This window comes from Hippopotamus amphibius, chromosome 1, assembly GCF_030028045.1.
Source record: "Hippopotamus amphibius kiboko isolate mHipAmp2 chromosome 1, mHipAmp2.hap2, whole genome shotgun sequence".
In the NCBI taxonomy this organism is placed as follows: domain Eukaryota; kingdom Metazoa; phylum Chordata; class Mammalia; order Artiodactyla; family Hippopotamidae; genus Hippopotamus; species Hippopotamus amphibius.
Window position 1 is genome coordinate 119070747 of NC_080186.1, and position 25473 is coordinate 119096219.

General features: G+C 45.6%; 1 protein-coding gene and 1 pseudogene across 5 annotated transcripts in view; one reads left to right on the forward strand and one right to left on the reverse strand.

Annotated features, from left to right (window-relative positions):
* The window catches only part of IQGAP3 (IQ motif containing GTPase activating protein 3), a 52153-nt gene that overhangs the window by 22993 nt on the left and 3687 nt on the right, over positions 1–25473 (reverse strand). For 2 of the 5 annotated variants that reach the window (XM_057726783.1, XM_057726746.1), the window contains exons 1-13: positions 25077–25130; positions 22746–22833; positions 10961–11117; positions 10252–10329; positions 8875–8951; positions 8075–8142; positions 7871–7984; positions 7461–7639; positions 6927–7014; positions 5887–6050; positions 5268–5355; positions 3495–3658; positions 1833–1990 (exon numbers count right to left, since the gene is read on the reverse strand). In XM_057726783.1, the coding sequence (XP_057582766.1) occupies positions 1833–1990; positions 3495–3658; positions 5268–5355; positions 5887–6050; positions 6927–7014; positions 7461–7639; positions 7871–7984; positions 8075–8142; positions 8875–8951; positions 10252–10329; positions 10961–11117; positions 22746–22833; positions 25077–25113 (1460 nt within the window). In that variant the 5' untranslated portion in view covers positions 25114–25130. Of the gene's footprint in view, positions 1–1832; positions 1991–3494; positions 3659–5267; positions 5356–5886; positions 6051–6926; positions 7015–7460; positions 7640–7870; positions 7985–8074; positions 8143–8874; positions 8952–10251; positions 10330–10960; positions 11118–22745; positions 22834–25076; positions 25131–25473 lie in introns of those variants that run through there. The other 3 variants (XM_057726756.1, XM_057726767.1, XM_057726777.1) reach the window with 3 other exon arrangements.
* Positions 17187–17898, forward strand: LOC130848355 (methylosome subunit pICln-like; annotated as a pseudogene).

A 25473-nucleotide genomic window follows, 5' to 3' on the forward strand; every position in this document is an offset into this window, starting at 1 on the left:
ACATCACATTCTCCTGCTTCTCGTCTCACCTCACAGGTTGTCCTTTCTAAGTCTCCTCTGCTGGTTCCTCCCTCATCTCTAAATTTCAGAGCATCCCAAGGTTCAGTCTTCAGGCCTCTTCTCTCTGCATGTTCACACCCTAAGTGATCTCACTTAATCTCATGGCTTGAAACACCGTATTTTTTTTTAAAAGAACTTTTATTGAGATACAGTTAACATGCAATAAATTGCATATATTTACAGTGTACAATTTGGTATCCCAATCTCCCAATTCATTTCCCCCCAACCCTCCCTGCTTTCCCCACTTGGTGTCCATATGTTTGTTCTCTACATCTGTGTCTCTATTTCTGCCTTGCAAACCGGCTGATCTGTACCATTTTTCTATATTCCGCATATATGTGTTAATATACGATATTTGTTTTTCTCTTTCTGACTCAATTCACTCTGTATGACAGTCTCTAGGTCCATTCATATCTCTACAAATGTCCCAGTTTCATTGCTTTTTAAAGCTGAGTGATATTCCTTTGTATATATGTACCACATCTTTTTTATCCATTCATCTGTTGATGGACACTTAGGTTGCTTCCATGTCCTAGCTATTGTAAATAGTGCTGCAATGAACATTGGAGTGCATGGAAACACCATATTCTAATGACTCCCAAATGTACACCTACAGCCCATTCATAAATGCCAGCTGCCTGCTTGGCATCTCCACATGAACACCAAGAATCACCCCAAACCAGCAGCTCACATCTGAACTCCTGATTCCCCTCATTCAACCTGCATCTCCCACAGTCTTTCCCATCTTGGTAAATGTTCACTCCAACTCCTCAGGCCAAACATCTTGGGACTCATTCCCATCTCTACTCTCTCTCACACCCCATACCCAGCATATAACCAAATCCTGTCAGTTCAGCTTTCAGAATAGATCCAAAACCTGGCTCCTTTTCACCAACTCCACTGCTACCGCCCTAGGCCAAGCCTCCATCATCTCTTGCCCGGGTTACCCTACTAGACATTTAGCAGGTCTCCCTGCTTCTTCCCTTCTAACCCTGCAGTCAATTCTCGGCACAGCAGCCAGACTGATCCTGTTAAAAGTAGGTCAGATCACCTCCCTCCTCCCTCAAAACCCTCCCGTGGCTTCCTTCCTCACTCAGAGTAAAAGCCAGAGGCCTACATGGTCCGGCCTCTGCGACTTCACCTCCCATTATTCTCCCTTCCTCCCTCCACTCCGCCTGTGGCTTCCTGGTTTTCTTTGAACACACCAAGGATGCTTCTTTTTCAGGGTCTGTGCCCCAGATAGCTCATGGCAATCATTTCTGCCCTTTAGGTCTCTCTCAAAATGACCCCCTTACCAAAGCAGGCTTCCATAAACACACTGTGTCACAGAGACAAAGTGCCCCTGCCTTGTCCCCACCCGTTATCCCCTTTGTCTCGTTTTACTTATCCCCACAGCTCTTGTGATCATTTGACATGTTTGTTTTCTGTCTGTCTCCCTCCACTAGCATATAAGTTAGTTGAGAGCAGGAACTGTATTTTGTTCACTGTTGCTTCCCAGCTCCTAGAACAGTATCTGGCACATAAGTGGGTACTCAAACCTTTGCAATGAAGGATTAAATAAACGGAGGAAAGGGGGATGACTGTGAACCCACCCACTCCCAGGAGAAACACAGGTCAGGGAACTGCAACTAGACCCAGAGGATGGGCCTGGGCCCAAGACCAGGGCATCATTCAGAAGGCTAGTCTCCGAGCACAAGAACTTGGAGTCTTGGCTACATTCCCTCCGCCACCCACCCACCCCCTCTCTCAACACGCAGCTAAACCTTCCTCACCGCTGAGCATTCTCTGCTTCCACCTCAGCCAGGCCCGTGGCGGGGTTCACCAGATTGCTCCAGAAGCCGCTGGCATCCCTGGCCTCCAGGGCCCGGTTGATCAGGACCACAGCTGAGAGCATCTCCACGGCCACAAAGAGCTCCTCCTGGCCAAGCTCCTACAACAGAGGGAGGGCTGATTCCCCAGCGGGCTGGTGAAAGGCCTGGGGGCCTACTTACTGTCCAGGCCCCCGAGACTCTCCCACATCCCAGAGTCTCTATCTCAAAACCCCTACAGCCTAATCTATTCACTAATAATTAATCATGCTTAATACTTGAGAATGCTTACTACATGCTCCATGCACTTCATGCACATTATTTAATTTTCATAACAAGCCAAAGAGGTAAGTACCATTAATATCCCCATTTCACGGGTGAGCCCATAGTCAAGTAATATAAGTTAAACCTAACTGCCGGATACCAGAGCCCACACTCAACCAGCGAGTTCTACCTGCTCCTTTCTGGTCCCTCTCACACAAGAGCTGCACTAGGCCCTGGGCACACAGAGAGGAAGGTAATGTGGGCTCCTCCATGCTGCACCCCACACCCAAGGGCCCTTTCCCTGTCCAGTCTTCTCCTCCTTCTCGAACATCTGCTTGTGCTCTTCCCCGTGCGGTGCGCCCTTCCTGTCCTCTACACACAGAATGCTGCTGCTGATCATAAGAGTAACAGTAATAATAATAATAGCTAAAACTTTCACACCAGGCTCATTTCTAAGCACATATGTTAACTCATTTAATCCTTACAACAATCCTATGGGATAAATATATTATTATTTCCACTTTATACACGAATTGAGGGGCAAAGGAGGTAAACAGGTTGCCCAAGGTCACACTGCTGGGAAATAGTAGAGCTGACATTTAACGCAGGCAGTCTGGCTCTAAAGTCCACATGAGTCACTATGCTCTACTTCTTAGGACTTACTCTGTGCTTCCTTGTGCTGCAGTCTCATACACTGAAACCATGCCCTCCTTGAGCATCGTGCCTGCAGGCAGTGCTCTACAAATGCCTGCTGTGGGTAGGATTCTTTATTGAGTCTCCTCTCTTCCAAGAAGCCTTCCCAGACCTACCCTGGGCTCTGTTCCCTCCATTTCCCTAGTGTGAAGTCTTCTTCCATTCACATCATCTACTCCTTCCTCCCTGTGTCTCTGCCAAGACCCTCCAGTATTCCAACTCCTCCAACAGGTTGGGAAGTCCCTACAGGAGGGCCCTATCACCTCACTGTCAGAGAAACGGTAGGGACGGGGGGAGTTGGGACAGCAGCGTGGTTAAAAGCTTAGGCTTCAAAGTATATTCAGATTTGCATGCACTCCCAGTACTGCCAGCTACAGCTGTTTTGGGCAAGTTACGTAACCTCTGTATCTGTTTCCTCATCTCTAAAATGGAAATAATAATACTTACCTCATAGGGTTCTTTTAGGATTAAATGAGTGCTTAAAGCAGTGTTTGCTCAAAGGTATTTGCTATTATAATATACTCAGGATGGCAAGGATGGTAGCCTACTTCCCACCCCAAATCTCTTGCCAGCATCTAAGGGTGCCCTCATGGGTGCTCTGGACTGACTGCTCTGATCCCTCTGGCTCCTTGGGAACCCAAGAGCTGGACCCTTGCCTCTAGGGCTTACCCCCTGCTGCTGCCGCTGGAGCACTGCCAGCTCCTGCTGGTACACAGCCGAGGCAAAGGGGTACACTGGAGGCAGCTGGGCTTCCGGGCACATCAGCTCCTTCACAGTGTCCGCTGCCACTCCCCTCCGGATGGCTCTGTTGATCCTCTGCACAGCCTGGAGCACTGCAGGGGAGGAGGGAGAGGCTGTACAGGCTGGGCTTCCAGTGCCATCACTACACTCCTGGCTAACTAGGTCCTGCTGGCGATCTCTGAGGGGAAATGTCTGAACCTCTGCTAGGTTCCAAATGCGTTTCTAAATGTTCGGGAGGAAAAGGGGCTAGGTCACTTTAAGAAGAGGCTCTGGAAGAAGCAATCTGTCAGGCCTAGAAGTTGAGTAGCTCAGCAGGTAACGGAGCGGCTGTCACAGCAGAGGTGAGTTCCTAAGGTGGTGAGCACAAGATTGACAGGAGGCTATGGAGCGCAACTAAGATGAGGTTAGTCAAGGGGCTCCCGGGACCAAATCTCGATGACAGCACAGAGGAATAGGGAACGAGCTCCAAGGTGGAGCCATTTGGGCTGCAAAGGGTGAGAGTGAGCTAAAAAGGGGCCCTGGTACATCTATGTGGTTTTAGTTTTCAAATGCTGGGGCTTATAAAATGCCAAGCAGATACAGACATTGACATCAAGGAGCACAAAATCTATTGGGGAAATACAAGGATACAAAATTACCTACACTGCACTGCTGTCATTTCTATGTGAGAGGTACCTCCCTCCCTGCAAATGCTCTGGCAGTGCAGGAGAGGAGGGATTCTAGGGGGAGAGAGTAGGAAGATTTCACCGAGGAGGAAGCATTTGAGGCAGCTCGTCAGGATGTTTTCATCTGCTTTCCACCAGGGAAAATGTGGAAGAACTGTAATCCCGAGGACCAGAGGCCTGGTGGGGGCGAGGCTGGGGGCAGTCAAGGAAGAACAGGTCGCCTGACTCGACTGGGCTGGTGGGATGTGAAGAGGAGGGTTGGGGGAGACACTCGGAAGGTTTCAGCTACCATGCTGAGGAGACGCCACTGAAGTCTGGGAGAAATATGGAAGAACCCATGAAGGTCTGAAGACGTTCAACAGAGAAGATCAGATCAGATCTGTGCTTGAGAGATTACTCTGGCAACAGGAATGAACTGAGCGATAAGGCAGGCAGTCAGCCAGGAGTGGCCTGCGGGCCCCGCGAGCTAGCGCCGGAGAGCCCTGCCAGACAGAGGTGAGGGGTGACTGGTCGAGTCGGGGGCAAGCATTCCTGCCAGGCGTGGGGTCCGCAGGCTGCGGAGCGGCGCCTCAGCGCTCTATTTCTCGTCACGCTTGCTATCCAGATTGACCCCCTGGGAGGGAGACAATCACTAACTCACATTCTTTTAGTAAAGAATTATATTTCCATATCATGTTTTTAAGGGAAACTGAGCTGGATCACGAGCGTCTCTCTCATCTGGTCCATCACTATATCTCAGAAGCCAAAGGAACCCAAGCAGGTTGAAATGGTCAAAATACAGGGGAAGTGCCTACAAGGAAACTGCGTGCCCTAGGAGTCCAGCCGGGTGCAGTGCTGACTGTCATTATCTCTGGGACCTTAATGAACTTACCTGTAGCATCCCCTCAGGCAGCCAGGAACAGGGCACACTAGGTGGCGGGCTGGAATATCAGGTAGCAGTCTACACTGCTCTACATAGAAGCTGGCAAAGGAGGTACATGCTCTCCCAAGTGCCAGTGATACACCCAGACCAGGTCTCAGTCTGGAGATGACTTACTGGCTTGTTCCTGATCACCCTTTATGTTGGCTGCAGCCACACCAGCTTGGACCTCCTCCTTTTCCAGAAGCTCTACCAGGCCCAGCTCCTGGAAGAGGGAAGAGATGCAGTAGCAGAGAGTCCTCCTGGGGCCATGAACATGCTTCAGGAGCTGCCAGTATGAGCGCCAGGTCCATCCAGTCACCCACTCTCAATCCCACCTCTCTCCTTTAGGTAGACCAGCCTGGCCCACCCACCCCTAAGAACTCATCTCTAACCTCTGACTCTTTCTTACCCAGCAAGCATCTGAAATAACAGCACAGGCAACACAAATATAAATAGTGTCAAGGAGAAAGTCAGTAGCATTGAAGATAAGATTGCTAACCTGAAGCCTCAGTTCAGCAATGGGGTAGGGGGTGCGCATATCACTGCCTACTGGACTACCTCTGGGTACCCCCGGCCAGTTTGAGAGATGCTCAGAAGGCAGAAGCTGATCAGTCTGGTCTATTAGGCTTTGGGGTAATTTAACCATTTAAACAAGGAGTCAGCACGTACTGAATACGGAAGAATTGACAGTGGTGAGCCCCTTCCCCATCCAGAGTCAGATAGAGGAGGGAGCAGGTCACAGACAGAGCCTGACCTGTGCTTTCTGCTCTCTGTCTGAGCTCAGCTGTTCCAGGTACCAGTCAGCAAAGTCTCTCCTCACTCCTTGCAGGGCCAGGACAGGGTCTCGCAGGGCCTCAAGCAAGGCCTCAGGGCTCTCTCTTTCCAGGGCATCATCAACAACTTCTAGAGCCCCGTGGACTGAAAGGACCAAGACTCCTTAATAGAAGGTGTGAGAAAGCCCACCCCTCACCATCCCAAGCTCTGCCCTCTGCCTGCCCGCCCAGGGTTACCCCCACCCCTGCCCCTGGGCTCCTAGGGCCCAGCCCAAATTCTTCAGCTTGATCTTCAAGGCCTTCCCATCTCACCACCCCAGACCCTGAGGACATCCTCACCCAAACAGGCAGATGCACACACCATCCTGGGCCTTCAAGCAGCCTCTCCTGCTCCTATCCATTCTCCAAACTCTCTTCTCGAAGGACACCAGACCAACTGCCCCCAGCACCAAGAGCTGAAAAGCCTGCCCCTTTGCCTCTGTCCTCCCCATGGATCTCCATTCAAACAGAAGCCCTGGACTTCCTAGTGGCGCAGTGGTTAAGAATCCACCTCTCAGTGCAGGAGACACGGGCTTGATCCCTGTTGCAGGAAGATCTCACATGCCGCAGAGCAACTAAGCCCGTGAGCCACAACTACTGAGCCCATGTGCCACAACTACTGAAGCCCACAAGCCTAGAGCCCGTGCAGTGAGGAGCCCGCACACCACAATGAAGAGTAGCCCCTGCTCTCTGCAACTTTTCTCTAGCCCGTGTGCAGCAACAAATGCAGCCAAATGCAGCCAATAAATAAATAATTTAAAAAACACAAACAAAAAGCAAACAAAAAAGACAGAAGCCCCCTGACAGAGACCACTTCTCCAGACACTGATAAAGCAGAGCACACACAGCCTTGACTCTGATCTTTCCTTGAGATAAGTGTTGGCCCAAGTGAGGTGCTGGGCCTTCTGGCCTGAGAGAAGCCAACCCCAAAACTCCCTAGGCAGGGGCTTATTCTTCAAAGCCCTCCGGGCCTGTCTCTTACCATTGACATGGTTGATGTTGCCCTGGATTTCAGCCTGAGTTAGGTAGCAGTCATAGATGTCCTGGCTTTCTCCATCATTCTGCAAAAACTACATTGAGAGGGGAACCTGGGAAAACCAATTCAATCTTTCTTATTCCTCCCTCCCTGTCTATAACTATTTCTTCTTTTTTTGGGGGGGGGAGGGTCTTCCCAAGGCCAAAGGTCAGTCTGGTTGGAAGGAATCTGGGGAAATCATGGGATCTAACCCCCGGCACTGACGTAGTTAAGTTGAACTAACCTTTGGAATCTCCAGTCCAATCTCATCCAGTTCTACATTCCAGTCTCTCAGCCCTGCCCCAGAACCTTTTCCCCTATCTTCTCTTCTGAATTCTCATTATTCTCCTGAGTTCCTCTCCTACTTCTCTAAAATAACTGACAAGTTAGTTTCTCTAGGCAACTTTGGAGCCCAGAGACAGGACAAATTGGAGTCCTGGTTTCACTCAAGATTTTCCAGGCCACCCAGCTTCTTGGCCCCTGCCCTTCAAGGCTCCTTACGCGGTTCCTGGCATTGGCAGCCTTCTCCATCTTGGCCTGGGCCAGCAGCTCCTGGTAGATGGCTGCCAGAGGCTCTCGAAGATTCCCCAGCAGAGCACTGGGATTCTGCAAGGCAGCCAGGGTGTCCTTGACCACCCCTCGCTCCACTGCCTCATTGATGGCAAGAACAGCTGCATGGACTAGAAGGGAACAGGAAAACAAGGTCAGGAGGCCAGAGCAAACCCCAGTCCAGCTACAGAATAACCAGCTGCAGGCAACTCTGACATCACCCCCTTTTTCCAACCACAGGGACCAGGCAAGGCTGATGGCCCTGCCTATGATCAGAAGTATCCAGAATTTCTGCGGAGGCTATAAGACTCAGGTCCTCCCATACTCCCTGAGCTACCCCAGCAGGGGAGCCCAGTCTCTACCTGCAGCCTCATGCACCGAGAGTTCATTGGCCAGGATGCCCCCGATCTTGCTGAAGGCAGGCAGCTGGAGGCCATATTTAGCCAGTTCAGAGGCCATGTTGCTGAGTTCCTCGGCTGCAATGATAGCACAGGTGCCCTTCATCAGGCCCGGAACCCCTAAGACCCTGCCCAGGCTGCGGTGGTTGGGGAAGGAGCTTGGCTCACCTGTGAATTTCACTTTCCCGTAGAGATCATGTATCTGAGGGGCCAATCCCAGCCGGAAGAGGAAGAGACTGGGAAAGAGTGGAAGGCATTGGGGCCTATTCATTTTGACATGCTGCCTATAATAGGTTTGCAGGAGATACTATGGGGACTTGGAGGTAAAGACCACTCAGCACCCGCCCACAAGTCACCCCCCATCCACAGGGAGAGATGTTATCGTAAGTCAGCCCAAGGCAAGTGCTATAGCAGAAAATAAGGTGCCGTGGGAGGTCCAGGGGGATTGGAAAGGCTTTACAGGGGACACACTGCAGGAGCGGGTCACTGGATGGAGATGGAGGATGGAAAGGGCATAGCAAGCAGAGACCCACTGAGCTAAGGCAGAGACCTGAAAGGATGTGGGAAATGAAGTCAGGAAGAGATGACACGGTGGACACAGGAACTGGTCAATCACTTTCTGTGATTTCGCCAACTGGTTGCTGATGGCTGGCTGTGAGTGGCCTTCTCCACTCACACTGACTAGCATGTGACACTCCTGATGCATCCTAATCGGACCTCTTTGCACTCCAGTCACAAGCTGAAGACTATTCCTTGCCTGCCCCTTCCCTTCACTCACACAGGTCGCACGTAAATGTGCCCTCCAGCATGCACATAAATCTAAACAAAACGATGTAGATCAAAAATTTCACTCCAAGAAGTGCTCCCTGTGGTCTACCCTCCATCCTCCCTGGTGCAGTGTTTGTTGCTGCTGACTATTGGTTGCACCCACCTAGCGGAACCTGGATGACAAAAGTCTTGCTTCTCACCTGAGTGCATGGATGCAGTAGACCACCCGGGGCATGTTCTTCTTGTCATAAATGTCCGTGGTCTCTGGAAAGAAGGTCTGGAGGGGAAATCAGCTAATTACTGCCGCTGGAGACTTTTAAGCAGCACCAGATGTGGAGAGGGGCTGAAGAATGGGTCTTCCTCTCCGACCTAGGGTGTGTGCTCCTTTGTTGCCTGGGGCTTCTGGGTCAACCTCCCCAACTCTTTACAGCCAGCACTGCATCCAAGCACTCAGTGTAAAAGAAAGGCACTGGGGACACACACTAAGCCACAGACACAGCCCCAGATTAACCAAACATCAGACAAGGCTATCAAGGCTATAGGATGCAGGCCACATGCTCCAGGAGACACAGGCCCCCTGTCCATCCTACAGACATAGTCAACCTATGCCTCTCACCTTGGACTCTCGCCAGAAAGGTGGCATGCTGGGAGCTGGCCATGATCCCACAAAGGGCCTAATGAAACGCACACTGCCAAGGACCACAAAGGGTCAGGGCATGCCATCCCTGTCTCCAAGCCAGAGGTCTCTGATCAGTAGGGGCCCCTCTAAGAACTGAGTCATCTCAGCATGATTTCCCATGACACCCGGCGACTGTAATGAGGTTTAACCTCAATACCTCTTGGTTACCTTAGATACATAAGAAAGGACCAAATCTAGAAACTTAAAAGTGTTCTAGCCTCTCTGAGAACACACGGCCTCTATCGATCTGCCTCTCACCAAAGCATCTTTCTTAACTGCCATTTCTTTGTCTTATAATTCCCTCCTACGGTGAAGAAAAATACTACAGAATCTTATGCCTTAATTTGTATAGTTCTTTATAATTCACAAAAGGAATTCATACAGATCATGTGATCTTCCTGACAACCTTATAAGGTAGACAGGGGAAGGGTTACTATCCTCATTTCACAGATTAGAAACAAACTGAGAGTCAAAGAGTGAGAGGACATGCAGCATGTGCCAAGTTGGGGTCCTGGCCTAGGCTTTCAAGTCTACCACCTAGGGATGCGGTATGTCCCTGCTTCACACAATGAAATTCTGGTGGCAAGATGGCTGGCCAACATGAGGGCCACCTCCTGAGCTACACAGGGGCCTCACTGACCGATGGGAACAATGCATCCTGGGCGAGGGAGCCTTCACCTCCCTTCACTTCCTTTACCCACAGGGAAGTGGAGGCAGAGACCAAGTAACATGGTTCAAAGGCATACAGCCCCAGGGACCTTAAACTCTTAGATTATCTAAGTTCATTTAGAAGACACATGGAGATGAGCACTAAAGAGTCCCGGGGAGATAAAGCATGTGTGTGGTGGGGGGGAGGGTGCTGGCAAAGATGAACCCCAATCTTGAGACCCAGTGTTACCGAAGGCAGACCGATGTGGGCTATTGCAGACAGCCAAAAGTTGATGTTGTCCGTGTGACGGAAATGCAAGCCAGTTGCCTGAAAGGGAAGGAAAGAGAAGAGACTCTATTTCCACAGTTCTCAGGGTTTCCTCAGGGTAGAGCCCAGACCACAGCTTGAAGATTCAAGGGGTGGGGGCAGAGGACCCTGCCCTATGGATTTCCCATCTCCCCAGGACAGAGACACACAGACAGAGAGAAACCACCAGGAATGGAAGACCCAGTGGGTCATTTGGGAAGGATGGCACAGGGATGGGATTAGCAAGCCAGTGAGGCTTCCTAGAAAAGGGGAGTCCAGAGCTGGGATGGGAAGGAGAGGCAGGTTGGGTTGACTAGAGCACAGGGAAGGGGCAGCGTGTCCTGGAAGTAACTTCGAGGTGGCGAAGTCCACAAGCCTCTGAGTGTAGACTGTGGGTAGAAAAGTCTGCTTGGAAGTTCTCATATCAGGGGCATCTCAAAGCCCACCTAGCATGTGCCCCTTGCTGCTAAGCATAGTATACACCACCTGGCTGGGAGACATCAGTTGAAACCTGTCGTTCCAGTGCATTCATTAACAGCACCCCTTTCATCCTTAATAGTACCCAGGTTTGGACAATAAACTATATGGTCACCCTACTCTCACAGGTAGTTTGAGAGGAAGAAAGTAGAAGGTAGAAACCTCTGCTCCCCACCTTGTACCGTAGCTGTTCCACGTCATAGATCTTCTTCAAGGGAACCACGGAGGGTGCAAAACAGTGGCCCAGCTTGGCCAGCAGCACTCCGTTCCGGAGGCTCTCCTCCAGCTCCACCGGGGAAGGAAGCTCCTCCTTTAGGCAGGCCTCCATCCAGCTGAGAGCACAAGAGCATGAGAGCAGCTTCTCACCCCCTTCGCAGGCCATAGCACCTCATTCCAACCATAGGACCTTCCCTCCCTCTAAGCATCCTCTCACTCTATCCTGCCTCCCGTTCCTACCCTACTCTCAAATCCCCTCTCTGCCCATTGCCTGGCTGTTCCCACCTTCTTCCAAGTTGCCCTGAACACCTGGATCAGCCAATCCTCAGCCCCACCCACCCCAGTACATCTTCTCTGACAGATACTGAAGCTGCCCATCTTCAGTGAGGCTTAAGCAGGCTCTTACCTGTTACATGATATAACCTCTCACTCAGTCTGGTTATGCAGTTGACTACTGAACCAAATTGTACCTGCTCACTTCTCTTATTCTGCATGTTTGTGTACCATGAGAACCCAGGTATACAAAGGGCATGTCTACACAGCCCATAAGCCAGCTTTGATGATGATGGATGATGAGGGGACTAGGGAACCCCCAGGGCTGAAGCAAGGGAAGCAGCACAAAGGGATGGAAAGGTCACAGGCCTTGGAATCAGAAGACCTGCTTTCCACACCATCTACCCCACTCCACCTCTCTGGGCCTCAGTTCCAGAATCAGCAAAATGAAGATGCCACCTGTACTTCCATCTTCAGGGGGCAGCTACCAGGATTAAATGAGCTAATGAATGTGAAAACACCTTGAATATAAATGTGAAGTATTATTATGGCTGATGATTCTATGAGGGAGAGATTAAGGGCTTCACCACATACTGTAGCCCATAGGAAAATATCTGTTTTCAAAGAGAGAGCCAGGCACACCTCACTTCATGCCTTCCCTGACAGACACCCTGGTTTTCTATCTACCCCACCCTATCTACTTTTTCTGGAGAACAGTAAAAATATGCTGTTGATTAAAAGGAAAGAATTAAGCATTTATCCTATCTTTACAGCGAACATCCATTCACAGGAAATATGGGGTATAGAGGACCAAGTTGAGTGACACAGGAAGTGAAAAGACAAAGCCAGAATGTAAGATATTCTATAGGACAAATGACCTGGTTTCTTCAACAAGTCAATGACATAAAGAACTGTTTATGTCAGTTCTAGATTAAAGAAGACTTACTAGTACATAACAACCAAATGTAATGTGTGAACTCTTTCAGATCCTTAACTGAATAAGCCAACTGTAAAAACAGATGATTTTTTTAGACAACTGGGAAAATTTGAAAATGGCCTGGGTGTTGTTCTTCCAAGGATTAACAGATAACTTAGGTGGGTATTATAATGGCATTGTGGTTACATAAGCAAATGTCCATATATAGAAATATGTATTAAAGTATGTAGGGCAGGACTTCCCTGGTGGAACAGTGGTTAAGGCTCTGTGCTCCCATTGCAGGGGGCCTGGGTTCAATCTTTGGTCAGGGGACGAGATCTTGCATGCCACAACTAAAGATCCTGCGTGCCGTAACAAAGATCCTGCATGCTGAAACTAATCCCGGTGCAACCAAATAAATTTTTAAAAAAAGGGGTGTGGGGGATAAAAGGACGTGATGTTGTCTTTGCCCACAGATGGCATGATTGCCTTTGCAGAAAATCTGAAAGCATGATACCAGCAAACTCGTGGAGTTAATAAGTGATTATAGCAAGGTTGCAGAAGGTAAGGTTAATCTATAAAAGTCAACTGCTTTCCTATTCACCAGCAATGAACAAATAGAATTTTAAATTAAAAACATAATACTGGACTTGCCTGGTGTGGCAATGGTTAAGAATCCACCTGCCAATGCAGGGGACACGGGTCCAAGCCCTGGTCTGGGAAGATCCCACATGCTATGGGGCAACTAAGCTTATGCACCACAACTATAGAGCCTGCGCTCTAGAGCCCGCAAGCCACAACTACTGCAGCCCACGTGCCTAGAGTCTGTGCTCCGCAATGAAAGAAGCCACTGCAATGAGAAGCCCATGCACTGAAATGAAGAGTAGCCCCCGCTCTCTGCAAATAGAGAAAGCTCACGCGAAGCAACAAAGACCCAACGCATCCAATGAATAAATAAATAAATTAATTAAAAACAACAACAACAATAAAACAACAAAAAAATACCATTTACATCAGCACCCCCCCCCAAAATGAAATACTTAGGTATAAGTCTAACAAAATATGTACAAGATCTGCATGAGGAAAGCTAAAAAACTCTGATGAATGAAATCAAAAAAGAACTAAAAAAATGGAGAGATACTCCATATTCATGGATAGGAAGACTTAATATTGTCAAGATATTAGTTCTTCCCAACTTGAGCTATAGATTCAATGCAATCCTTACCAAAATCCCAGCAATTTTGTGGCTCTCCACACACTGATTCTAAAGTTTATATGGAGGCGCACCTGGCTAGCTCAGCGGGTAGAGCATGAGACAAAGTTTACACAGAGAGACAAAAATACCCAGAATAGCCAACATGATATTGAAGGATAAGAACAAAGCTGGCACACTAACACTACCTGACTTAGCCACAGTAGTCAAGACAGTGTGGTATTGGTGAAAGAAAAGACAAATACATCAGTGGAACAGAACAGAGACCCACATAAATACAGTTAATTGATCTTTGACAAAGGAGCAAAGGCAATACAATGGAGCAAAGATCGTCTCTTCAAAAAATGGTGCTGGAATAAGTAGATATCCACATGTGAAAAAATGAATCTAGACACAGACCTTACACTCTTCACAAAAATCAATTCAAAATGGAGCATCAACTTCAAGGTAAAATGCAAAACTGTAAAACTCCTGGAAGACAACATAGGAGGAAACCTAGGTGACCTTGGGTATGGCAATGACTTTTTAGATAAAACACCAAAGGTACAATCATTAAAGAAATAATTAATAAGCTAGATTTCACTAAAATTCAAAACTTCTGCTCTACAAAAGGCAATGTCAAGAAAATAATGAGACTCCCTGTTGTGAGAGCACCAGAATCACAACTAACTGCTGAACAATCATTGACAGGAAGACACCGGAACTCACCAAAAAAGATACCCCACATCTAAAGACAAAGGAGAAGCCACAATGAGACTGTAGGAGGGGCACAACTGTGATAAAACCAAATCCCATAACTGCTGGATGGGCAACTCACAAACTGAGAACAATTATATCACAGAAGTCCACCCACCGGAGTGAGGGTTCTGAGCCCCACATCAGGCTTCCCAACCTGGGAATCTAGCAATGGGAGGAGGAATCCCCAGAGAATCAGACTTTGAAGGCCAGAAGGATTTGATTGCAGGACCTCCACAGGACTGGAGGAAACAGAGACTCCACTCTTGGAGGTTACACACAAAGTAGTATGCACACCAGAACTCAGGGTGAAGGAGTAGTGACCCCATAGGAAACTGAACCAGACTTACCTGCTAGTGATGGAGGGTCGCCTGCAGAGGCAGCGGGTGGCTGTGACTCATGGTGGGGATAAGGACACTGGCAGGAGAAGTTCTGGGAAGTACTCATTGGTGTGTGCTCTCCTGGAGTCCGCCATTAGCCCCACCAAAGAGCCAGTGCTGGGTCACCTCAGGTCAAACAACCAATAGGGAGGGAACTCAGCCCCACCCATCAGCAGACAAGCAGATTATAGTTTTACTGAGCTCTGCCCACCAGAGCAACACCCAGCTCTATCCACTACCAGTCCCTTCCATCAGGAAGCATAAAACAAGTCTCTTAGATAGTCTCATCCACCAGAGGGCAGACAGCAGTAGCAAGAACTATAATCCTGCAGTCTGCAGAACAAAAACCACAGCCACAGAAAGATAAACAAAATGAAAAGGCAGAGGACTTTGTACCAGATGAAGGAACAAGATAAAACCCCAGAAAAACAACTACATGGAGATACACAACCTTCCAGAAAAATAATTCAGAATAATAATAGTGAAGATGATCCAGGACTTCAGAAAAAGACTGGATGAAAAGATTGAAAAGATTCAAGAAATGTTTAACAAAGACCTAGAAGAATTAAAGAACAAACAAACAGAGACAAGCAATACAATAACTGAAATGAAAAATACACTAGAAGGAATCAATAGCAGAATAACTGAGGCAGAAGAACAGATAAGTGACCTAGAAGACGGAATGGTGGAAATCACTGCCGCAGAACAGAATAAAGAAAAAAGAATGAAAAGAACTGAAGACAGCCTAAGAGATCTCTGGGACAACATTAAACAGAGCAACATTCACATTGTAGGGGACCCAGAAGGAGAAGAGAGAGAGAAAGGACCTGAGAAATATTTGAAGAGATTATAGTTGAAAAGTTCCCTAACATGGGAAAGGAAACAGCCACCCAAGTCCAGGAAGCACAGAGAGTCCCAAGCAGGATAAATCCAAGGAGAAACATGCCAAGACATGTAGTAATCAAACTGACAAAAAATAAAGACAAAGAAAAATTATTAAAAGCAACAAGGGAAAAACGACAACATACAAGGGAACTCCCATAAGATTAAGAGCTGATTTCTCAGCAGAAACTCTGCAAGTCAGAGGGAGTGGCATGATATATTTAAAGTGATGAAAGAGAAGAACCTATGACCAAGAATACTCTACCCAGCAAGGATCTCACTCAGATTTGATGGAGAAATCAAAAGCTTTACAGACAAGCAACAGCTAAGAGAATTCAGCACCACCAAACCAGCCTTACAACAAATGCTAGAGGAACTTCTCTAAGTGGGAAACACAAGAGAAGAAAAGGACCTACAAAAACAAACCCAAAACAATTAAGAAAATGGTAACAGGAACATACATATTGATAATTACCTTGAATGTAAATAGATTAAATGGTCCAACCAAAAGACACAGACTAGCTGAATGAATACAAAAACAAGACCCATATACATGCTGTCTGCAAGAGACCCACTTCAGACCTAGGGACACATACAGACTGAAAGTAAGGGGATGGAAAAAGGTATTCCATGCAAATGGAAATTAAAAGAAAGCTGGAGTGGCAACAATCATATCAGATAAAGTACACTTTAAAATAAAGAATGATGCTATAAAAACAGATGATTGAACTTGGTGTACCCCCCCAAAAAAAAATTAAAAAAAAAAAATTTAAAAAAAATTAAAAAAAAAAAATTTCAGAAAAAAAAAAATAAAGAATGATGCAAGAGACAAGGAAGGGCATACATAATGATCAAGCGGTCAATCCAAGAAGAGCAGATAACAATTATAAATATATATGCACCCAACATGGGAGCACTTCAATATACAAGGCAAATGCTAACAACTATAAAAGAGGAAACTGACAGTAACACAATAATAGTGGGAGACTTTAACACCCCACTTACACCAATGGACAGATCATCCAGACAGAAAATTAATAAGGAAACACAAGCTTTAAATGACACAATAAACCAGCTAGATTTAATTGATCTTTATAGGACATTCCATCCAAAAACAGCAGATTACACTTTCTTCTGAAATGCACACAGAGAATTCTCCAGGATAGATCACATCTTGGGTCACAAATCAAGCCTTGGTAAATTTAAGAAAATTGAAATCATATCAAGCATCTTTTCTGACTACAACACTATGAGACTAGAAATAAATTACAGGAAAAAAACTGTAAAAAACACAAACACATGCAGGCTAAACAATATGCCACCAAATAACCAAGGGATCACTGAGAAATCAAAGAGGAAATCAAAAAATACCTAGAGACAAATGACAATGAAAACACAGTGATCCAAAACCCATGGGATGCAACAAAAGCAGTTCTAAGAGGGAAGTTTATAGCAATACAATCCTACCTCAAGAAACAAGAAAAATCCCAGACAATTTAACCTTACACCTAAAGAAACTAGAGAAAGAAGAGCAAACAAAACCCAAAGTTAGTAGAAGGAAAGAAATCACAAAGATCAGAGCAGAAATAAATGAAATAGAAACAAAGAAAACAATAGCAAAGATCAATAAAACTAAAAGCTGGTTCTTTGAGAAGATAAACAAAATTGATAAACCTTTAGCCAAACTCATCAAGAAAAAGAGGGAGAGGACTCAAATCAATAAAATTAGATGGTTTTGCCGTGCTTCAGCTCTCTCCTGGCCGGTGTCTCCGCGCTCCTTGCTGCAATGAGCTTCCTCAAAAGTTTCCCACCGCCTGGGTCAGCTGAGGGGCTCCAGCAGCAGCAGCCAGATACCGAGGCTGTGCTGAATGGGAAGGGCCTCGGCATTGGCACCCTTTACATGGCCGAGAGCCGCCTGTCTTGGTTAGATTGCTCTGGATTAGGATTCTCACTGGAATACCCCACCATTAGTTTGCATGCGGTGTCCAGGGACCTAAATGCCTATCCACGAGAGCATTTGTATGTTATGGTTATGCCAAATCTGGAGAAGAATCAAAAGAATCTGTTGCTGATGAAGAAGAGGAAGACAGTGACGATGATATTGAACCTATTGTTGAATTTAGATTTGCGCCTAGTGATAAATCAGCATTGGAGGCAATGGTCACTGCAATGTGTGAATGCCAGGCTTTGCATCCAGATCCTGGGGATGAAGATTCAGATGATTAAAATGGAGAAGAATATGATGTGGAAGCACATGAACAAGGGAAGGGGGACATCACTACATTTTACACCTATGAAGAAGGATTATCCCATTTAACAGCAGAAGGCCAGCCACACCGGAGAGATTAGAAGGAATGCTTTCTCGGTCTGTGAGCAGCCAGTATAACATGGCTGGAGTTCGGACAGAAGATTCAGTAACAGATTATGAAGATGGAATGGAGGTAGACACTACACCAGCAGCTGTGGGACAGTTTGAGGATGCAGATGGTGATCACTGAAAATGATTGACGCTGCTTTAGGATTCTGCTCATAACTGTAGGAGAGAACTTGGTGCCTCTTCCACTGTGGAGTGGGTGTTTATGAAAGTCTTTTTCCTTCTCCAAAACTTAACTGAACCAGTTCTTTCTTGAGACAGACTATACTGAGACAAGTTGTCACCAGCACAAGAAACTATGGCCTTTATTAACAAAGGTGAATTAACTTAAGAGGGTATTTGTAGTTTATCGTTTACCCCAAACTTTGTGTCTAGGTGTACCCTCTGAGTAGGCCTATAATTCCTGCCTTCACTATATGCATCCTCATAACCTAGCAGGACTACATGGTGAAAACGCACTGGCGCTTGAAGGTGTAGGTAGACTGTACAGGAAAGAGAGAGGCTGAATCTAAGATATATACCTTAGGGCCTAAGGATATCCTTACTCCTTAAAGAAGAAAAACAGAGATCTCAGAGAAATCCTGGCCTTTGCACAGTCTCCACAGGGACAAAGGTCTTTTTACTAACTGGGGGCCCAATTAATAAAAAGACATTTAATTAACCTTTAATTGGTTAACTCTGGGGAGATTCTTCAGAAACGGCCCAGCCACACATACTACCACTAATACAAGTGCTTCTGCCTAGCCTTTGCTCCTTTCACCGTGTTTTACCAGTCTGTTCTGTTATAACCTCTTAGGTTACATCCTTTCATTTCCAACCTCTTAGTTTCTGTAAAAGAACAAGTGAAATTGGGATGCAGTTCTCAAAGTACTTCAGATAATTGTTTTGTCTTTGTAACAGCTTAACAAATAAATCTAGGTTTTCCATCAAAAAAATAAAAATTAAAAATAAAAAAGTAAAATTAGAAATGAAACAGAAGTTACAATGGATACCACAGAAATACAAAGCATCATAAGAGACTACTACAAGCAACTATATGCCAATAAAATGGACAACCTGGAAGAAATGGACAAATTCTTAGAAAGTTATAACCTTCCAAGACTGAATCAGAAAGAAATAGAAAATATGAAGAGACTAATCACAAGTAATGAAATTGAAACTGTGATTAAAAATCTTCCAACAAACAAAAGTCCAGGACCAGATGGATTCACAGGTGAATTCTATCAAACATTTAGAGAAGAGCTAACACTCATCCTTCTCAAACTCTTCCAAAAAATTGCAGAGGAAGAATACTCTCGAACTCATTCTACAAGGCCACCATCACCCTGATACCAAAACCAGACAAAGATACTACAAAAAAAGAAAATTACAGACCAATATCACTGATGAATGTACATGCAAAAATCCTCAACAAAATACTAGCAAACAAAATCCCACAACACATTAAAAGGATCATACACCATGATCAAGTGGGATTTATCCCAGGGATGCAAGGATTCGTCAATATATGCAAATCAATCAATGTGATATACCATATTAACAAACTGAAGAATAAAAAACATACGATCATCTCAACAGATGCAGAAAAAGCTTCTGACAAAATTCAACACCCATTTATGATAAAAACTCTCCAGAAAGTGGGCGTAGAGGGAAGCTACCTCAACATAGTAAAGGCCATATATGACAAACCCACAGCAAACGTCATTCTCAATGGTGAAAAACTGAAAGCATTCCCTCTAAGATCAGGAACAAGACAAGGATGTCCACTCTCACCACTACTACTAGACATAGTTTTGGAAGTCCTTGCCACAGCAATCAGAGAAGAAAAAGAAATAAAAGGAATCCAAATTGGAAAAGAAGAAGTAAAACTGTCACTGTTTGCAGATGAATGATACTATATACATAGAAAATCCTAAAGATGCCACCGGAAAACTGCTAAAGCTAATCAATGAATTTGGTAAAGTTTCAGGATACAAAATCAATACACAGAAACCTCTTGCATTCCTATACACTAACAATGAAAGATCATAAAGAGAAATTAAGGAAACAATCCTATTCACTATTGCAACAAAAAGAATAAAACACCTAGGAATAAACCTAAGAAGGTAACAGACCTGTACTCAGAAAACTCTAAGACACTGATGAAAGAAATCAAAGATGACACACACAGATGGGGAGATATACCATGTTCTTGGATTGGAAGAATCAGTATTATGAAAATGTCTGTACCACCCAAAGCAGATTTACAGATTCAGTGCAATCCCTATCAAATTACCAATGGCATTTTTTACAGAACTAGAATAAAAAAGCCTAAAATTTGTATGGAGACACAAAAGACCCCAAATAGCCAAAGCAATCTTGAGAGGAAAAAAAAACCAACAAAGCTGGAGGAATCAGGCTCCTTGACTTCAGATTATACTACAAAGCTACAGTAATCATGACAATATGGTACTGGCACAAAAACAGAAATATAGACCAATGGAACATCAAAGAAAGCCCAGAGATAAACCCACACATCTATGATCAACTAATCTATGACAAAGGAGGCAAGGATATACAATGGAGAAAAGACAGCCTCTTCAATAAGTGATGCTGGGAAAACCAGACAGCTACATGTAAAAGAATGAAATTAGAACATTCCCTAACATCATACACAAAAGTAAACTCAAAATGGATTAAAGACCTAAATGTAAGGCCAGACACTATAAAACTCTTGCAGGAAAACATAGGAAGAACACTCTTTGATATAATCACAGCAAGATCTTTTTTGACCCACCTCCTAGAGTAATGAAAATAAAAATAATCAAGTGGGACCTAATGAAACTTAAAAGCTTTTGCACAGCAAAGGAAACTATAAATGAGACAAAAAAGACAACCCACAGAATGGGAGAAAATATTTGCAAATGAATCAACAGACAAAAGATTAATCTCCAAAGTATATAAACAGTTCATGCAGCTCAATATCAAAAAAACAAAAACCCAATCAAAAAATGGGCAGAAGATCTAAATAGGCACTTTTCCGAAGAAGACATATAGATGGCCAAGAGGCACATGAAAAGTTGTTCAACATCACTAATTCTTGGAGAAATGCAAATCAAAACTACAATGAGGTATCACCTCACACTGTTTAGAATGGGCATCATCAGAAAATCTATAAACAACAAATGCTGGAGAGGGTGTGGAGTAAAGGGAACCCTCTTGCCCTGTTGGTGGGAATGCAAATTGATATAGCCATTACGGAGAACAGTATGGAGGTTCTTTAAAAAACTAAAAATAGAATTACCATATGACTCAGCCATCCCACTACTGGGCACAAAGCCATAGAAAACCATAATTCAAAAAGACACATGCACCCCAATGTTCACCGCAGCACTATTTACAATAGCCAGGTGATGGAAGCAAACTACATGTCCATCAACAGATGCACGGATAAAGATGTGGTACATGTATACAATGGAATATTATCCAGCCATAAAAAGGAATGAAATTGGGTCATTTGTAGAGACATGGATGGACCTAGAGACTGTCATACAGAGTGAAGTAAGTCAGAAAGAGAAAAACAATACTGTATATTAATGCGTATCTGCAGAATCTAGAAAAATGGTACAGATCAACTGGTTTTCAAGGCAGAAATACAGACACAGATGTAGAGAACAAACATATGGACATCAAGGGGGGGAAAGCGGGGAGGGGTTGAGGTGGGATGAATTGGGAGATTGAGATTGCCATATATACATTACTAATAAGAAAAAATATCAAATTGTATACTTAAAAAAATTTTTTTAAGGTTCTATTAAACTTAAAAATGTTAAATATGAAAAAAAAAGGAAAGAAAACAATAAGACAAGCCACAGATCAGGAGAAAATTTTTTAAATGGGACAAAGACCTTAACAGACACCTCACCAAAGAAAGATATACAAAGAAGATATACAGATGGCAAACAAGCCTCTGAAAAGATGCTTCATATCACATGTCACCAGGGAAATGCAAATTAAAACAACGACGAGATACCAATATAGACCTATTAGAACGGCCACAATCTGGAACACTGACAACACCAAATGCCGCTGAGGGTGTGGAGCAACAGGAACTCGCATTCATTGCTGGTGGGAATGCAAAATGGTAAAGCCACTTTGGAAAGCTGTTTGCTCTTTGGTATTTAGCCAAGGGAGTCGAAAACTTACATCTACATAAAAACCTGAGCAAGGTGTTTATAGCAGCTCTGTTCATAACTGCCAAAATTTGGAAGCAACCAAGATGACCTTGAACAGGTGAATGGATTAATAAACTGTGGTACATCTAGACAATGCAATATTATTCAGCACTAGTAAAAAAATGAGCTATGAAGACATGAGAAGACACGGACGAAACTTAAATGCATATTACTAAGTTAAAGAAACCAATCTGAAAAGGCTACATATTGCATGATTCCAGGTATGTGAAATTCTGGAAAAGGCAAAACTATGGAGACAGTAAAAATGAGTGGTTGCCAGGAGCTGGGGGAGGGGGTGGGGCAGAGGGTGAAACACAGAGACTTTTTAGGGCAGTGAAACTACTCTATGATACTATAATAATGGATGGATATATGTCATTATACATTTGTCTGAACTCATAGAATACAGTATACAATACAAAGCGTGAACTCTAAGGCAAACTATGGACTTTGGGTGATTATGTGTCAAGGTAGATTTATCAGTTGTAACAAACATACCACTCTTGTGGGGGGACGTTGATACAGGGAGGGTATGTACGTTTGTGGGGAGGAGGCATATGGAAAATCCCTGTATCTTTCTCTTAATGTTGCTGTGAACCAAGAACTGCTCTAAAAAATAATCTTTAAAAAAATGCTATTTCAATTCTCCCTTTCCCATAGAATGGACTCTTGTCTTTTTGTACTTGCTTTGGGGGCAGGTGCCTGGGGTGGGCAGGGCGGGAAAGGGAGACCAGAAAGAGGCAGACCCTCTGCTCACCGCTTGGCTTCCTCCAGCCGGCACAGGTACTGATAAGCCACGTTCTGCCGCCTCTGTTCATCCATTTCCTCAGCGGTGAGGCGTTCATCTGAGGAATCAAGGAAGCGAGTGTTAGATAGAGGGCTGCAGCAAGCTTCTTCGTAACAGACTTTCTAAGGCAACTCTACTCGGAAACTGGAGGCATCTCCCACATGTCTGGCCCCTATTCTCAGGACACTGGCTCCAATCTTCTGCTCTCATCCAGTAAAGCTATCCTAGTCAGCACCCTGTTAAAGGGAGGCCTCTCCACCCTTTAAAAGGGGATCCTTTCTGTCTTGGAGGCATTCCTTCCCTTTCCTCTCTAGCCATCTTCCTGCCCTCCTCCTTCTAAAGCCTGCTTCACGGTTCTTCCTTCAGTACCTCCTAGTAGGGATGCCAGATCTCTCCTTGGCTGGGAACTTAGCTCTGCATTTTATCCCTAGACTCTGAGTTCTCCAAGAACTGGACTTGTGTCATCCTCCTCAGGTACTCTCCTAGAGGCTAGGTTAACAGAACCAACTAGGACTCATCATTCAGCACCATTCATTCCTTCAGTACCTCCTGTATGTCAGGCACTGGACTAGCGGACCCCTACTCTCAAGAAGTACAAAGATTATTATTAGAGGGGAAAAACATGTAAGTAAAAAAACTTCAACCTAACGTGATAAGTGTGATCAGAGCTCATGAACAGTCTATGGAAGCAGCAGAGGGAGCAAAGGATTCTATCTGCAAGTAGAATCTTAAAGAATGATCAGGCAGAAAGGGAGAAAAGGCAGCTCAACAGAGGGAACCATGTGAAAAAAAAGCCACTCACTAGGGATTAAGTGGAAGGACAGAGAATTTTAAAAGATCACAAAGGTGTATTTACTCTCCCTTTTGGTATAGGTCACCTGAGGAGTACAATAATCTCCAAGCTAAATAAAATGCAGACAATACTCTGACTCCCAAACTCAAGAACAGGAAATCCCTTAAATGAGAGAGCATTCATATTCTGCCTTAGCCACAGCCTCCTTTTATCCTTTTCCCCCTCTTCTCCCCCATCTCTCTAGTCTCCTTAGGGAAGACAATACAAAATCAGACAAAATGAGAGAAAGCTACACACATACACCAAGAAAATAAAGTCAGAGAGCTTGAAAAGAGAAAGAGCTTAGCAAATGTCTTTGACTCAGCACTTAATGTCGTTCCCACTCTTTATCTCTTTTCCTTATGTTGTATATCCTGCAATATGATTTGGAGGAGGGGCAGGGCTTCTTCGAATTGGCAGTTAAGCAAGTTAAAACACACACACACACACACACACACACACACATTCCTCCACGTTCAGATTTGAAAGCACTAGCCAATCGCAGGAAATCCATCAGTTCCTCTGAGAGGGTGTACAAGGAACAAGTGTTGGTTGCTAAGCATGGAAAATAAACCAGTAAGTGAGTGACATCACTTCAGAGTTATGAATCGAGGACTGTGAGAGACGGGTGGGACTTTGTACATACACACAGAGTGTTAAAAAAAAAATCAGGTTTCCTGTGCTTTTCAGGTCTGCAAGTAGCTTTCCTTCAACAGATAGACGGACGTGGACTTTGCTTTTTGAATCCTAATGGAGAGGTAGGGAAAGGAGTAGATTTTGCTTTTCATTCAGAAGGTCAGATGGAAACCTTTCCGCAGTCCCATTTTTCCGACCCCAGTCTCTCTTTCTAAAGCAGTGTTTTTGAAAGTGTGGTACACTGACTACCTGCATCACAATTACGTGGGGAGACGGAAGAGCACAGCGGTACTTGTTATAAATGCAGATTATGGGCCCAAATCGAGACCTATTGTTGCTAAAGCTCTGGGATAGGATTCAGGAATCTGCGTTTTAAATTAGCTCCCCGGGTAATTCCGACACCGTAAAGATTGAGAGGCATTGTCTCAAAGAAGCATCAAAAGTCAAGGAAGCCCCCCATCCCAGGTCTTGTTAGGCGTGCCGTCCCCTGGTGGCGCTTGGCAAGTATGGTAGCCATCAGTAACTGCCGAATTTTTAAGGGGCCATCCAGACCACCTACATTCTCCCAGCCCCGGAGCCCCAGAATCTGGGAGAGAACTCTCTGTAAGCTGTGAAGCGCGACACAGAAGTCGGAGCGTTTCGCGGGTCACAGCTTGACTCCTGCGCCAGGAGTCCGGGCTGAGGGCTCCCTCCCCACCTAGTACAGTCCGGCCGCCCCTTGCCTGGCGGGCCCTGCGCCCAGCCCCAGCCCCAGCCCCAGCCTCTCCCAGGACCGCCGAGTCCCCGACCAGTGGCACCACTGCCGACCCCTTCTAGGCCCCTCTGGCACTCACAGATGGCCGGGCCCGGGCCCGTTCCTCTCCCCTCCATGTTCCTCCTTCTTTTCAGGTTTGAATCTCCCGCCGCCCGGCCACCGCCCCTCACCGTAGCCACAGGCGGACAGGACACTTCCGGTCTGTGCCGCAGGGGCCTCTGGGATTTGTAGTTCCAAGCTTGTGAGGCGCGCCGCCAGGTGGGGAGAAGGGTACCGCCCAAGGCGGGGAGGCGCTCGCGTTCCTGCGGTACTTTGGGCGGCTAAACCGTCTTATTTCAAGCAGCCCCTGCGCCTGCCCCTGCCTCTATCATTTCCCCCTAGTATTCCCATTAACCCCCCTCCACTTCCTATAGTATTCTTTGGTCCCGCTAACTTGAGGGCCTACTTGGTGCCATGCAGTGAACTAGGTGGTACTG